This window comes from Lissotriton vulgaris, chromosome 5, assembly GCF_964263255.1.
Source record: "Lissotriton vulgaris chromosome 5, aLisVul1.2, whole genome shotgun sequence".
NCBI classification, from domain to species: Eukaryota; Metazoa; Chordata; class Amphibia; order Caudata; family Salamandridae; genus Lissotriton; species Lissotriton vulgaris.
Genome location: NC_141693.1, coordinates 422585318 through 422602504, shown reverse-complemented (window position 1 = coordinate 422602504; position 17187 = coordinate 422585318). Strand labels below are relative to the sequence as shown.

At 44.7% G+C, this 17187-nt stretch overlaps 1 protein-coding gene across 1 annotated transcript in view; it reads left to right on the top strand.

Moving 5' to 3' along the window:
- The first annotated feature begins 10715 nt into the window (after positions 1–10715).
- Positions 10716–17187, top strand: part of LOC147710999 (bone morphogenetic protein 2-B-like) — a 77202-nt gene continuing 70730 nt past the window's right edge. Inside the window, exon 1 of the mRNA XM_086920092.1 lies at positions 10716–10959. Within this exon, the coding sequence (XP_086776218.1) occupies positions 10879–10959 (81 nt within the window). The 5' untranslated portion in view covers positions 10716–10878. The remainder of the gene's footprint in view (positions 10960–17187) is intronic.

Sequence of the window (17187 nt, the reverse complement as noted above, 5' to 3'; positions counted from 1 at the left end):
CAGACTCAACCGCCACACCCCCTCTCCCCTCCATGCCTTAACTTTCCCTCCATCAATTGCATACATTTCCTAGTTCCCTCCTCCCTACACCACACCCATGCTCTCCGCACCACCATCCCTTCTCTTCACTTCCATCCTTGCATATTTTTTTTTTTTTATAGTAAAATATGATACTTTAAAAGGGTAGTGGCACCCATCATGACTCAAAATGATCGCCATAAGCCTGTTTAGTGCATCATAATATGTTTCTGTTGTGTGCAGTCGCACTAATCCTGAAGGAGCCAATCCTTAAACAAGGGGTTAGTATCTCAGATTTTTAGCAGTTCTCAACCTTCATCAAGTCCGTACAGCTAGTAGCAAAAGTCATCCATGAATTGTATTAGCCTTCGTGGAATAATACATTTCATCATGTAAATGAAATATTTTCAAGTTCTATTTTCACAGCTATTGGTAAAGCGACAGTGGGCAACAATGACGTTTTCTTAGATGCTGCTCATTTCCACACCACTGTATCTTATGGATCAAAGAAATCCCGTGATTGGCAGCATCTCTCAGCTCCTCTTCCCCAGTAAGTCAGATCTGTTCTTCGGCCTGTCGTCTCCTTCGCACATCACCATCTCACATCTGTCTCCTCTGAAAGGACAAGCGCTCCCCATTCCCGCTGTTTATTTTTCATTGCGCTTTCACTTTAAAGTGAAGGCGAGATGCAAAAATAAACATGCTGCGCCATGTCTCTCCAAACACCAGACGGAAAAGCTGTGACAAGGAAATCCATTGCATAAGAAGCAAGCAATTGAGAGTGACGATAAAGCCAACCACTGGTAAACAATGGGCTGGAAACCCCTGTAAGTACTTGGTAAGCGCATAATAGGCCTTCCACAATCAGACATCTTACGCTATCTGATAATCAAGACCTAAAAAACACCAACTCATGATGCTGAACAGGATCCTCTCTCACATATGGACTTGCTGATTCGAACTTAGAAGGCTTAAGGTATTATTCTAGATTCTCTGGGTGTGTGTGTGTGTGGCTCTGGGTGTGTGTGGCTGGCTCTGGGTGTGTGTGGCTGGCTCTGGGTGTGTGTGGCTGGCTCCGGGTGTGTGGCTGGCTCCGGGTATGTGGCTGGCTCTGGGTGTGTGTGTGTGTGTGTATGGTAGTAATTGCTGTCTGCTGAGCTTGTCCGTAGGGTACAATAGGTCTCACATTTGCGAGAGATTAAGCTATTGGCAATGTAAATGACAATGCCATTTATTTATCTGTTTTCAAAACCAATACATAAATACAAATTTTGTCATTTACAATGCCAATAGCTCTAACTTTTCCAAAGGCGAAACCGTTGCATTGTAAATGCTTGTTTTCCCCAGGCGTCGGACTGGCTTCCGGAAAAACTGTAAATCAGTATTCCTGTGAGTTGGTAACTGGAGTCATCCTTCTCCTCACAGTCTTCATTCCACTCTGGAAATTATGAATAAGCAGTATATAAGTGTCACACATGCAAGCTGACTTCAGTTTCTTTTCTTTCTGTGCCTTCTTCTGGAGCTCTAATCCTTTAGTCTCGGATGAGATTTTTACAGAAAAATGTATCCAGTGTGCAAGTGAAATGTACCCTCCTAAAGCAACACGGTTTAAACCTTGTAGGGACTGTCACAAACAAATGCCTGGGCAGATCCCCACAAGATGTGCCTCTGTTGTCTGGGTTCAGAACATGACTCCAAAAGCTGCGATGACTGTGACTCGATGCCCAGGGAGGCCATACAAGATAACAAAGTGAAGCTCTAAGCTGAAAAACTCCACAAGACTCAACACCATTCCCTGGTCAAAGTTGAGGGCAAAGTCTTGTTGTCGCAGAAGATCTTTATCACAGTCAAAATCTTAGGGTAAATTTAAAGAAGAAGCACCAGAAGTTTGAGCAGGAACTGGCACCTTCTCACCATTCTGTAGTAGAAAATCTTTATTGCATGATTAAAAAACCTTTGCAAGTTACAGAATTTTAAGAACGATATATCAATGAATACATATAAAAATAAGTATAGGATCATATGCGTTATGAAGATTATAAAAATGTGTAAAAACATACTTATAAAAAGGAGAGCTAAGGATCATGTCCATTATACCATAAGGTGGCAGTTGGAACTAGGCTAGTAATTGTGCTGGTGAGAAATCGCGTACTTGGGACACCTCACCAAGTTTTTTATCTGCTTGTTCCAAGAACCTTACTAGGGCACAGTTTAATTTAGTGTTCCGAGGGTCAAAGCAAGCCAAGACTGCTGCTCTACACGATCTAATCATGTTTGTGTTCCAGAGTTTCCTCAGGAGGGACCGCCTTTCGTTCAGCAGGTTTGGGCAAAGACAAAGGATGTGTACTATGTCTTCTTTTTGATTCCCGCAGAGTCTACATTGTTCCTGTCCGTGTGCTCTTTTCCATTTTGGCAAATGGACCAACAGGTTGATTACTCCCATTCTCAACTTTAGGAAACTTAATTTTGTTCGAGTAGTGAATGGTTAAGTTAGGTACTCCTGTGGGGTCAACTGGACATAGGATTGCAAGGACATCCATCCGTGACTTCTTTTTGCCAGCCGAGCCTTGTCTTCCACGGAAGAGAGCTTTTTTATGCTTATTTTCGCTAGTCGTTTGAATTCATTATGGCTTACCTGCATGCCCCAAAGGTCTTTCAGGCCTAGTGTTCTTAATCCTCTTTCCCAATATGCATGCCCTGCTCGCCATAGATTCATTTGAAGGCAAGACCATAAATGTTGTGCTAGGCTGCCTTCCTTCGATGACCTCAATTTATGACAGCACATTAGAAAACTCAAGGCTCTGGCAAGTGATTGGTGGCAGATTCCCAGTTCCAACCTAATTTGGGCCGGTGATGTTTGACTTGGTAGCTTGAACACTATTCTATAAATTTTTGTAATAATTTTGTCCAGTTGGCCGCTATCCAAACCTTTTAGGACCTCGCTTCCGTAGGTTAATGTGGGAATAATTTTTGCTTGCGCTACCTGGATTGTTGGAGCGAACGTTGGGCCTTGTAGTTTCTTATGTATAGAGCTGATTGCGAAAGCAAGCGCAGAACCCTTCTTTTTTTGTTCTTCTAGATGTGTTTTGTATCTACCGTTGTTGTTAAAAGAGACTCCAAGGTACTTGTGGCATTTGGATTCAGCAATCCTTTCTTGATTCAAGACCCAAACCAGCTTATTGGCCTTTCCTGAACGCACCGCCAAAATTTTGGTCTTCTTGCTGTTTATCAGGAGCTCATTCTTATTTGAATAGTCAGAGATGGCGTCCATGAGTCTTTGCAGGCCGATCTTTGTTTTGCTAAGAAAAACTGTAAATCAGTATTCCTGTGAGTTGGTAACTGGAGTCATCCTTCTCCTCACAGTCTTCATTCCACTCTGGAAATTATGAATAAGCAGTATATAAGTGTCACACATGCAAGCTGACTTCAGTTTCTTTTCTTTCTGTGCCTTCTTCTGGAGCTCTAATCCTTTAGTCTCGGATGAGATTTTTACAGAAAAATGTATCCAGTGTGCAAGTGAAATGTACCCTCCTAAAGCAACACGGTTTAAACCTTGTAGGGACTGTCACAAACAAATGCCTGGGCAGATCCCCACAAGATGTGCCTCTGTTGTCTGGGTTCAGAACATGACTCCAAAAGCTGCGATGACTGTGACTCGATGCCCAGGGAGGCCATACAAGATAACAAAGTGAAGCTCTAAGCTGAAAAACTCCACAAGACTCAACACCATTCCCTGGTCAAAGTTGAGGGCAAAGTCTTGTTGTCGCAGAAGATCTTTATCACAGTCAAAATCTTAGGGTAAATTTAAAGAAGAAGCACCAGAAGTTTGAGCAGGAACTGGCACCTTCTCACCATTCTGTAGTAGAAAATCTTTATTGCATGATTAAAAAACCTTTGCAAGTTACAGAATTTTAAGAACGATATATCAATGAATACATATAAAAATAAGTATAGGATCATATGCGTTATGAAGATTATAAAAATGTGTAAAAACATACTTATAAAAAGGAGAGCTAAGGATCATGTCCATTATACCATAAGGTGGCAGTTGGAACTAGGCTAGTAATTGTGCTGGTGAGAAATCGCGTACTTGGGACACCTCACCAAGTTTTTTATCTGCTTGTTCCAAGAACCTTACTAGGGCACAGTTTAATTTAGTGTTCCGAGGGTCAAAGCAAGCCAAGACTGCTGCTCTACACGATCTAATCATGTTTGTGTTCCAGAGTTTCCTCAGGAGGGACCGCCTTTCGTTCAGCAGGTTTGGGCAAAGACAAAGGATGTGTACTATGTCTTCTTTTTGATTCCCGCAGAGTCTACATTGTTCCTGTCCGTGTGCTCTTTTCCATTTTGGCAAATGGACCAACAGGTTGATTACTCCCATTCTCAACTTTAGGAAACTTAATTTTGTTCGAGTAGTGAATGGTTGAGTTAGGTACTCCTGTGGGGTCAACTGGACATAGGATTGCAAGGACATCCATCCGTGACTTCTTTTTGCCAGCCGAGCCTTGTCTTCCACGGAAGAGAGCTTTTTTATGCTTATTTTCGCTAGTCGTTTGAATTCATTATGGCTTACCTGCATGCCCCAAAGGTCTTTCAGGCCTAGTGTTCTTAATCCTCTTTCCCAATATGCATGCCCTGCTCGCCATAGATTCATTTGAAGGCAAGACCATAAATGTTGTGCTAGGCTGCCTTCCTTCGATGACCTCAATTTATGACAGCACATTAGAAAACTCAAGGCTCTGGCAAGTGATTGGTGGCAGATTCCCAGTTCCAACCTAATTTGGGCCGGTGATGTTTGACTTGGTAGCTTGAACACTATTCTATAAATTTTTGTAATAATTTTGTCCAGTTGGCCGCTATCCAAACCTTTTAGGACCTCGCTTCCGTAGGTTAATGTGGGAATAATTTTTGCTTGCGCTACCTGGATTGTTGGAGCGAACGTTGGGCCTTGTAGTTTCTTATGTATAGAGCTGATTGCGAAAGCAAGCGCAGAACCCTTCTTTTTTTGTTCTTCTAGATGTGTTTTGTATCTACCGTTGTTGTTAAAAGAGACTCCAAGGTACTTGTGGCATTTGGATTCAGCAATCCTTTCTTGATTCAAGACCCAAACCAGCTTCTTGGCCTTTCCTGAACGCACCGCCAAAATTTTGGTCTTCTTGCTGTTTATCAGGAGCTCATTCTTATTTGAATAGTCAGAGATGGCGTCCATGAGTCTTTGCAGGCCGATCTTTGTTTTGCTAAGAAAAACTGTAAATCAGTATTCCTGTGAGTTGGTAACTGGAGTCATCCTTCTCCTCACAGTCTTCATTCCACTCTGGAAATTATGAATAAGCAGTATATAAGTGTCACACATGCAAGCTGACTTCAGTTTCTTTTCTTTCTGTGCCTTCTTCTGGAGCTCTAATCCTTTAGTCTCGGATGAGATTTTTACAGAAAAATGTATCCAGTGTGCAAGTGAAATGTACCCTCCTAAAGCAACACGGTTTAAACCTTGTAGGGACTGTCACAAACAAATGCCTGGGCAGATCCCCACAAGATGTGCCTCTGTTGTCTGGGTTCAGAACATGACTCCAAAAGCTGCGATGACTGTGACTCGATGCCCAGGGAGGCCATACAAGATAACAAAGTGAAGCTCTAAGCTGAAAAACTCCACAAGACTCAACACCATTCCCTGGTCAAAGTTGAGGGCAAAGTCTTGTTGTCGCAGAAGATCTTTATCACAGTCAAAATCTTAGGGTAAATTTAAAGAAGAAGCACCAGAAGTTTGAGCAGGAACTGGCACCTTCTCACCATTCTCAATCGCCAGAGATGGCATAAGGGTGTCAGCGTGCATCACAGTTTTTCTCCCAACCTCCTGAAGAGCCAATTCTGAGTCTGGTCTGATGCACCCCACTTTTCCAGGTCCATCTGTGTCATAGCAGCAAATCGAGACCTTTAGCGAGACTATGCTGCCCATTTTTGGCACGCTTCTGGATCCTACTCCATCATCAATCAGTACTTGTATAGTGCGGCTTATGACCAGTGAGTTTATCCAGGCACTAGGTTGCTGGGCTTAGTCGAAGAACCAGATCTTGAGTTTCTACCTAAAGTCTGTCAGCGAGGGTGATGTTCGTAGATGGAGGGCTTACAAGGACTTGGCAATGTGAGGTGGGAGAATAAGTGTCCTCCGCTGTAGCTACGGCAGATGCGTGTTTATGCCAGGGCTTGGGAGGTGGAGAAAAGGTTTCTGGATGATTGGTGGAAGTTCAGGCAGCGTTTCATGTATGCAGGTCCTTGGGCGCGGATGGCTTTTTAGGAGTGCGTCAGTAGTTTGAATTGGCATCTTTTCTGTATTGGGAGCCAGTGGAGGTTTCTTAGGTGCTGGGTGATATGGGTCCTTTTGGGCAGGTTGAGGATTAGTCTGGTCGCTTAGTTCTGTATTGTCTGGAGCCTTCTCATGAGTTCACTGGTGGTGCCTGCATACATTGTGATGCTGTAGTCTAGATAAACACTAGGAGATGATGGACGGAGCGCTAAAACTTTTCAGACACTCACCCCCAGTCACAGATCTGGGTTGAATCCATCATCATTCTTTAGCTCACTTTGCCACCCCAGTTCAGACACAGCTATATGCAAATCAGTCTTGGACGTGTGCCTCATAGGAACAGACCAGCCCGAACTGCAAAGCCATGTCTTCCCTGGACCTATTTCGGGGTAATCCCCTCTTCAGCCAGGCTAGTGTGAATCCAGTGACAAAGTGAGCAAGGGACCCACGTCTGGGCATATCCTGCCAATTTAGGTCAAACAAAGCAAACACAAAGAGATGTTGGACAGAGCGCTGAAACTTTTCTGACCCCCCCCCCCCCCTTCACAGATCTGGGTTGAATCCATCATCATTCTTAAGCTCACTTTGCCTCCCCAGTTCAGACACAGCTATATGCAAATCAGTCTTGGACCTGTGCCTCATGGGAACAGACCAGCCCGAACCCTGGACCGGAAACAAGCATCCTGAGACCGGTTTCGGGGTAACACCCCTCTTCAGCCAGGCTAGCTTGAATCCAGTGGCAAAGTGAGCAAGGGACCCACATGGGGTCAAGACTGATTTGCATATGGCTGGATCTGACCTGGGGTGGCGAAGTGAGCTAAAAACGATGATGGATTTAACCCAGATCTGTGACTTGGGGTGAGTGTCTGCAAAGTTTCAGCGCTCTGTCCCTCATCTGTTTGTGTTTGCTCAGTAACAATAAAGAGGATTCTAATGGTTAGCTGTACTATCAGAATTCAGTCAGCCGGAGATGTCCTCCGTTGAAATTCTTGTAGCCATACTCCTGCAAATGAATCCAGTTGAACCCATGTTTAACTGGTCAACTGGAATTTCTATCGGAGGAAAACACTGGGATTACCTCTACGTTCCCTGGGAGGGAGATGGTGTGTTTCTTAAAGGTAGATGATGCTGCATGTTGCCTACAGACTTAAATTATCTACTCACTCTATCCCAGAGGGAGGAAGCAGGTGGTTTTGTTTGGCGGGGTCACTCTCAGACGGTATTGAATGGTGGGTGCTTTTGTTGGCGGGCACTTTTAGGATTAGTGAAGGAGGTGAACTGCCGAGGGGTTTTGTTCCGGGTTTCATAGGCAAGGGTGTAGGGTCAATGTAAAGCCTGTGCTTGCTGTGGGCCAGCAGGTGCCGGTGCTGGGAGTGGATTATTCTCTGCTTTGTGGAGGGGTGGTGGGTGTGCGATGCCGAGCCTATGGTGGAACATTCCGTGCACTTCTCCCTCAGAGACTCATCTCCTCCCTGCAGCCCCTGGTAGTGGCGCTCTGCTCACCTGTGTTTCTGTGGGCGGGGTTTACTGAACATTCTAATGCAATCCTTTAGTTCGCAGTTGTGGGTTCATGCCTGAGCATCGCATCGCTTACTTCCGCTCGTATCTCTGTTCTGGTTGTGGGAGTTCAGGGTGTGCGGGGCTCCATGGGAGATAATATTGGAAAGCACTCGGGGGCAGATTTACAAGCCCCTTGCGCCACTTTTGCGTCACTTTTCCCATGTTTAAAATGGCGCAAAAGTGGCGCAAGGGCCTTGTACATAATTCCCTGGGTATTTTCTCATCCCATGTAGCCCCTGGGCCATGGAGGCCGCTGGTCGCAGACCTGCTGGGTACTGCTATATGTCCACATTGCGCGCAACAAGCTGTCACAGCTACCGGGTGAACAGACACACGGCGTTTCTCGGAAGCAGGCCTGTCGGGCTGGGATAGGATGCCAGGCCACGGGCTCATTCATAAAAATCCCACTCTGATTCATACCTGTCACAGGGCAGAGATCCCATATAATGGCGTGACGTCTTTCGCGGGGAGCGAGGCCTGAGGGGTCCTCCCCTGACGCAGCCTCGGGCCTGGCGCACATCCCGCGGGCAGACCTGAGATCTGGGCCTGGTAAACAAGGCGCCGGGTGACAATGGTCCGGGCTAAGGCAATCAGCGCGCGGTGTTTGCCCAGCCTTATCGAGAGCCCGCGGCCCTGCTCCGTGCTGTCAATGCAGTCAGCCTCCCGGCGTGAATGATGAGATTCCTAGCGCCTAAACGGAGCTGTCCTCGCTTAATAGGGGGGCTCAACGGATGGGGGAGCCCCAGTGCTGACCACGCGAGGCTACCTGCCGGAGTCTGTCCCCAAAGACAGGTTCCTCCGCTGGCCCTTTACCCCAAGTTCCTTAAATCGCCCACTCTGTTTTATTTTAATTTTATGGCTTTACTTTTTTATGCCTCTATTCCTGCTTCAAGGCGCTAGAATTCAATCATGCCACTCCGTTTGGATTTTCCCCTTGGTTCAGGTTTCTAGCCTTCGTTCTCGCGCACGCTCTTCTCCTGTGGTTGTGGTGTTTGCTCTTGTTGGCGATCCTGGTGGGTTTTGCTGTAGGTTGGACCTTTCAGAAGCTTCAGAAATCTTGCATCTCGCCCCCAAGGACGTCTCACTATCCTAACCTGCACAACGGGGGAGGTGCCCTGAAAGAGCATTGGCAGCACAGCAGAGGCCAGTGGAATCCCCCTGCACAGAGGCGCCTCTTGTGATTGGCCTCTGCCCTACCTTTGGGCCCGGCATGGGCGCGTGGCTGCTCTGCCTGTGGCTGGTGGTGTGCAGGCCTGTGCACATGTTGTGGGTGACCTTGCAGGACCCCAGCAAGGATCATGTAAAGAGTTCCTCAGAACCCGGGGTCATTTCTGAGGCTATCCAGATGCTGAACGAGGTGTTCTCCATTGGGGAGGTGCCCCCCAAAACCGTGCCTCACCGGAAGCCCCCTCAGTTCATGGTGGATCTCTTCAACGCGGTGGCGGACCTGGATGGCATCACCAAAGGGCAGGGACTGCAGCAGGGCAACGTGGTGCGGAGTTTCGAGGATAAAGGTAAGTGCCGGGCCCTGGGTTAAGGTAGGGAGGGGGGGGGGGTCACCTGCCGGTCTCCTCGGTCAGTCCTCAATCAAGGGCACCTCAGGTTATAACACCCTAGTGGTCCTCTGTTGTCCCCACCGAAGAGCGCTTCATGTCTACATGTCGTGACCTATGTGGTGCACTAACCCCCCCCCCCCTCTAAGAGGGAGACCCTCCGTTCACCATCGAAGTGTCCCACTCAATCAGGTCAAGGGGGTTTGGTTTCGAAATTGGGAATCTGTTTGTAGGCATTGGTGACCTTTTATTTGCCACGTCCTCCATCACTGTGAAGGCAATCCAAGGTGTATGTATTTATTCGGAATAAAATGGGGTTTCCTTTTATTCAGCATAAACTGGGTTACGTAGCTCATGCCCCTCTATTCTTAGGTGTCGTGGTAGACACTGATAGCAGGGACCCATGGAAAGGACTCGGGTGCAAGGGACCCAGGGTTACCGCTTCGCCCCCATACACACAACAACCTCTGTATCCGAGATAGCCTGCCCTCTGACGGAGAAGCGAGAGAGCCTGCCCACTGACGGAGAAGCATGGTGGCTCTGGCCAATGCAAGGAAGGACACGAAGGAAGAACTTCCAACGTGTCTAGTTTTTATCGTTGCGTTTTTTCGCTTCTTCTTGAGTAAATAAGAAATTTTGGTTTGTTCATTCTTTTGGTTGTAAGGCTTCCGTTTTTATGGATTTTTACAGATAACTACAGACAGAAAACAATGTGTTTTCTGTCTGCATTTATTTTTAAAAGTGGATAAATACAGAAAATTGGGCTTCTTTGAATTCACTGTGCTGCCTTTCATGAACTATATGCCAACAGCTGAGCAGATGGACATCACAGGAAATTTAAAAAAAAGATGACATTTTATTAATTAATGCCATGTGTCAACATACATTTGTGGTATAATGCTACTATTTAACAGTGGATATTTTGTTATATAATATGCGGCAGCTGAAATAGCTAAAACAGACAGACATCAAAGTATGTGTGCTCGTCTATCAGTTAAATAAATATGAAAATGTACAGTTTTACCACTTCATTTATCCGCAAAACACAACATAAATATGGATGAATACAGATAAAGTGAGCAAAAAATAAATATGGATAAATACAGGCGGAAATGATAAAATAATAAATACCATAAAACTGGGAGCCCTAAGCATACATTTAGTTTCCAGAGCAGTGATGCTGGTGGCATACATACAATAGTATGTAGCATGAAAAGCATACTTGTAATGCGTAATGATAGCCGTTCTTTTGCTATTACGTGATCCCCGGCCCCCCTACGCCCCAGAACCCTTTAGTAGGCAACAACGTGGTATGAGGTGTGCGTCACAGCTGTTTGAGTTCTGACACTGCTCTGACCACCTGTGTCCTTCTTTTTTCCAGTTCACGCGCAGGACCAGTCCTATCTCTACTTCAACATTTCGTCGGTAGTAAAGAATGAAAGAATGTTGAAGGCAGAGCTGCGAGTTTTCAAACTGAAGCAAGTATGGAGGACTGGAAGATTTCCCCGACATCACTTCTGCAGGGTAAGCCTCACTTCATTGCTGTTTGTGAATAATGACCCCTGTTATCGTATTGCACTTGTGTGTGTGTGTGTATATATATGTATGTGTGTGCGTGTATACATACTAATATAATAAAGAGAGAGCCCAAACCTTTGAGGCGGGTAATCTCAGGAACCACAGCACCAATCACAACACTCAATACAGCGTTGGAAAGGGCAGTTGCAGCAGAAGGACATAGGCTATGCAAACGCGCACCATATACATTTGAAAGGTAAAAGAACCGTGCCAGCAAAGTAGTCCCTTGTGGGCGTGTCTGCGTTGTGCTGTGGGCGTGTGCTGGGGGCTTGACAAACGCTGGGGGCGTGTGGTACATTCCGCCCTTCATGCCATGTCTCATATCGTGTGCTAATCCCACCCTGCTCCCTTTAAATACCCCTGCACCCCATAATCATAACCCACCCTTACTCCTTAATATACCCCAACACCCTTAAACACTAACCCATCTTAACCCTATGAATATACCTTGTACCCCAAAACCCAAACCTATCCCTAAACCTTAAAAATACCCCTTTACCCCAAAACCCAAACCTAGCCCTGAACCCTATAAATACCCCTGTACCTCAAAACCCAAACCTACCCCTGAACCCTAAAAATACCCCTGTACCCCAAAACCCAAACTTAGCCCTGAACCCCAAAAATACCACTACCCCAAAACCCAAACCTACCCCTGAACCCTAAAATACCCCTGTACCCCAAAACTGAAAACCTAGCCCTGAACCCTTAAAATACCCCTGTACCCCCAAACCCAAACCTACCCCTGAACCCTAAAAATACCCCTGTACCCCCAAAACACAAACCTAGCCCTGAACCCTAAAAATAACCCTGTACCCCAAAACCCAAACCTACCCCTGAACCCTGAAATACCCCTGTACAGTAAAACCCAAACCTAGCCCTGAACCCTAAAAATACCCCTGTACCCCAAAACCTCAAACTACCCCATAACCTTAAAATACCCCTGTACCCCAAAACCCAAACCTACCCCTGAACCCTAAAAATACCCCTATGCCCTAACACCCAAACCTAGCCTTGAACCCTAAAAATACCCCTGTACCCCAAAACCCATACCTATCCCTAAACCCTAAAACTACCCCTGTACCCCATAACCCAAAACTATATCTGAACCCTAAAAATACACCTGTACCCAAAAACCCAAACTAGAGTTCACACACTACTGAACGCGCACTCTTAAGTGCATCAGCAGTGCACTGTAAATCGGAGCGTTTCACAGGCCTGTCACAGATAAGAAATGCTATCAAAACGAAATCTGGGGCAAATTATCAAGGGGGTTTATCTCCGCTTTTTTGGCTTTAAAAGCCAAGAAAGCAGAGATAAAATTATCTCCCTATTACCTAGCTGTCGCTAACACCAGTTAGCGACAGCTAGTAGGAGATAGCGACCATCTTGGGCCCCGCTTTGCATGTCAGTGATATTTATCACTAATGGCATGCAAAGTGGGCATGCCAAGATGTTAGCGACTGGAAACAGTCGCTAAACTCGCTATCTCCTATTACCAACTTTTGGAGATATTTGCGCTAAGCGCGAATATCTCCAGAAGCTAACACCTGCCCCTGAGCAGTTCTTAGCCATGTTAACCAATGGGAGGTGGATAACATGGCTAAGAGCATTAGCTCGGTAATGCATGAATATCGCTGACTTTTCAGCGATATTCATGCATTTCGGCCGATTTTTATCGCTTAGGAGATAAACCTTGATAATAGCAAGGCTCCTAAGCGATAAAAATCGCCGCAGCTCGGCGATAAAAATATCGCCGCTAAACCAACATAGCGATAATTATCGCTAGTTGTTGGTAATATACCCCATAGTTTGTGTTTAGCCAAAGTTTTCTTCGTTTCTTCTCTTTTTTGTTTTGTTTTCGATTGAGAAGAGCCCAGCAAACTCCTCGACAATTAGGTTTTGCCCAAACCAAAAAAGCGCTGACATCCACAAGTCTGGCAGCCAATGTCATGTCATACCAATTAGTTTTGCCAATGCTTGTCAATTTATTGCTGCCTGTGTTTGACTATGCTGGAACTCGTGGCAGAGAATGGAGCTGTCCATGGTACGCCCCGGACAAAGCCCCTTGTGAATGGTGTAGTAATCCCTCAAGCCAGGGCCTCTTTTCGAGCTCCCGTGAGATATGCTGGGACGCTAGAAGGCTGAAATCTACACAGCTATCCGGGGCTACAGAGGTTTTCCCGGAATGGGGAATAACAGTTCGGTGCGATTTTCCCCTTCCAAGGGAAATAACGGGCCAAATCTGCACATATTTGTAATCTGTTTAAAGCAGGAGCAAATGTGTGGCAGGCTTTTTCTCGGCTGTGGTGCAGGAGGGCTGTGGAGGATGGTGACAGGAGGACATTATGGTTTAGTCCGCTGAGGAGAACTTTTTCCACTTCCTTCAGGCTGCAGGATACTGGCAGGGGAGGGCCAGCTGCAGCCATTGCCCCAGCCTCCAGAGCTCTGATAGCTGGTCCTGATGTCTCTGCTCGCAGAATTTTTGGTTCGGAGAGTGCCAACTTTATTATTCCGGGCCTAGAGACACCAGGAAAATTGTACTTACCCGGACCCATATTCATTTTTTAAAATTATTTTTATTTTTAATTTTTTTTATTTGCAATGGAGATATTAAGCACACACAAAAGAGAAATATAACAGGAGTTCAGTATAACGAAGGTTTTCGGGCAAGAAGAAAAAAAAAGAGGAGAGAAAAAAGAGGGTGAGGGCATGTAAGGGGGAGAAACAAGCGGAGCTATTCCGATTGATTTAGCCAAGATGTTAGCACGTTCCAGATGTCCAGCCCCCTTTTCCGCCCTTTGCGGCCTTTCCGAGCATATACGGCTCTCTCAAGGTGATAAGTGGCCATGAATCTAGCCAGCCATTGAGAGAATGGAGGGGAGTCTTGGTCTAGCCATTGAGAAGCGACACATAGCCTCCAGACTGACATGGCAATAAAGATTAAACCCCCATTTGCCTTCCCAGTGTCCACCTGCTGTGTCCCTAGTAAAATAACTGTAGGTGTTAATACAATAGTTTGGGTTGTGACCTCTCCTAAAAATTCCTGTATCTTGAGGAGAGTTGGGGCAAGTTTGGGGCAGGTTGCAAAAATGTGGACAGAGTCGGCCCCAAATTCAGAACACTGGGGGCACAATGTTCCTCTGCAGGTTCCCCATTTGGCAATTCGGCTGGGAGTGATGTATATATAAAAAAAATGGTTTTAAAGTGTTGTGCCTGTAGTTTGGCTGACAGCAAAATATTTTGAGAGAGTGCTAGTGAGCTGAAGAAAATGTTGAGGGGATTCAAGCTTAGAATGCCATTTGTCAGCAATTTTGGGCAGGTCGTCTGTGGTTAGCTTATTTAACATGCTGTAAAGAAGGCCTATTCGGGGAGTGGTGATACTGCGCAGGGTGTTGACAAATTCCACTTTGGAAAACCCTGATTGACCCCCAACTTTCCTAGAAAGAAAGTCACGAATAGAAAGATATTTGAAAGCGTCTTGGCTTTTCAAGCCATGTCAAGATTGCAGGTATGCGAAGGATTTAACGCCGTCGCTGGAGATGAGATCCCCCAATTTCGTGATACCTGCCTTGTACCAGTCTGAGAGATAGGCCCTACTAAAAATAGCAGGGAGGTTGCAATTAGATGTGATTGAGGAATAGTAGTTAAATCTGCCCAGCCCAAGTAGCCTGCGGATATTGCGGGAGCCCTTGAAGGAGTTCATTAGGGTCTTGAATCTCACGCGCTTAAAGTATCCGAATGAAGTCTGGCGAAGGAGGCAGCCCCGGTGTTCGGCGCCCAGTAGGAGCTCAAAAGGCAAGACCAGCCCACCAGGAGGACAGGGCCGAGACTCCTTTACCAGTTCGGGGCTGTATTGCATGACTGAGGCCCAATAGTATAAAAAGATGTTCGGAAAGGCCCAACCACCCCGCTCTCTGGGAAGGGACAGTTGCCTTACGGCCCAGCCCGTCTGGGTTGAGAATAGGCCCAAATAAACTGCGTGAATATTTGCTGGAATTTCTGCAGGTGGACTTTGCTGAATTCTAGGGGAATGGTACGAAAGAAATAGAGAGGTTTGGGAAAATAGGTCATTCTAATTGCGTTGCATCTGCCAACCAGAGTAAGGTGAAGGTTATCAATCTGTTTGAGAGCTTTCCTGGTGTCGGCTGCAAGAGGGCTTAGATTCTCTGTGACTATTTTTTCAATGTTGGCGGAAATACCAACCCCCAGGTATTTAGCTTTTGGCACTACCCTGGCATTTAGTCAAGGAAAGAGAGATGACCCCACTAGATCCAGGGAACAGGGTACTCAAGACAAATAAAGCCAAAAAGGGAAATCCCTGGAAGCCACAATAGATACTTATTCACATCATTCTCTCAATCTTTCATGCCACCGTATTGAAGAACCACATTGTTTCCAATGTATCTGCCAACTAAAATGTAGCGTTTACAAAAATGTTTTTATTAAAAAGATTTTATCTTGTCTCACACTTTTAAAATTCCGGCAATATTCCGAAAACATCTACATCAATAAAAAATAACATTCAATACATGTCATAGGTACAGTTTATCCATTACATTTCATCATTAAAAACATTTATGCAAAAACATTTTCAACATAAAAATATACAACACAGAATCACAATTAATTCTAGTTACCCCCTACATTAAGCAATTCCAAAGCTCTTACTAGATCTTACTCAGATCCAATAGCCCTATATATTTTGTACGGAGTCCCCAGTACCAGAATTCCTGGGTATCTGAGGCTTCCCAGGCTTTATTTAGATTCTTTATACAAAAATTATGCGTCAACGCGTTTTGGTGTTAAGGGCCAATGAATATGGGACCACCTTCTTCAGGACAGTGATACTTATGGGGTCACTTTTCTGAGTATAGTCAATTCCTTCTGTGTATATAGAAAGACAAAAATGAATATTGGGTTGAGGCTAACAGTCCTCATATTGCATTTAACCTGAGTAAGAGTTTCTCAATGCATTGTTTTATGATCCATTCTGTACTAGATACACACTTAATACTTATTCTTTCATGGTGTATATTTGCTCTATGCCATGACGGGAAATATCTGGTGTTAATTTCTTAAATGTATAGGCACCTGTCAAGCAGCTGGGTCCTTTCTCTAGGGTACAACCCTTCCCCAGGTCATAGAATTTACAGTACATATTACCTTTGTGAAGAGCAATTACATATCAACAGTTTAACATTTCCTTGCTTGTTTAACCTATGATAGCATCTCTGATTATATAGTATCAATTTTATGCGATACACCTTTTTGTTGTTTTTTATAAAAGGGAAGAACATAGTTACGTTGTGCTCTTGCTAGTACATCGCTCTCATTGTAGCTTTAGAAAATACCTTTCAACATACGTTACATTTTAGTTATAGGCAAAATATCTTATACATTTATCCTACGTGGCTCTTTCCATTAATACCACTTCTTCTAACATTCTCACAATACATTTATATATGATACTAACCTCTTAACTATGAAAGGATATCTTACAGTAACGGGCAGTTTATATCAGATTCGGGACGATATTCCATGAATAGATTATATGCACCTAGTACGGAGGAGACATGATATTTCATTATAGTCTTTTTCTTTTGCCTTACTGTCAATCATTTATTAAGTGCGTATTTATTTTTACCTTGATTAAAAATATTTAGAGAATTCTTGCTTTTCTTCTGGCGAGTGCTTGTATATAAAAAGGATTTTTTTGTATTTTTTTTTATAAAGACCTTTATTGTACACTTTCATTTTAATACAGTTTATGGCCTACAACCCTTTGGGCCGGCTGCACTAGTGAAACAGTCAAAATACCGTTATCTGAGTAACACAGCCGTTTAGCCGACATCCCTGGGGTCCGGCGACGAAGTTAGACATGGTGTACATAATTCAAACTAACCACTTGTCTGATATGTCTTAGGTCTGCGATTTTTTTGTTTTTATGTTATAAAAGAGAACTTGTTTTTCCTTTTTTTCCTTATAACATTAAAGTTATCCTAAGTACTTTGAACCTGGAAGGCGACAAAAACATACTTTCATACTTGCAGTATTTTTAACATTTGCAGTGCATTTACAGTCCCGTCCACAACATTATATCGTCTGTAAAGCAGTAGAGCAAGTTAAAATACAGAAATAAATATATCCACTGACATATAGATACTCAAGCCGGAC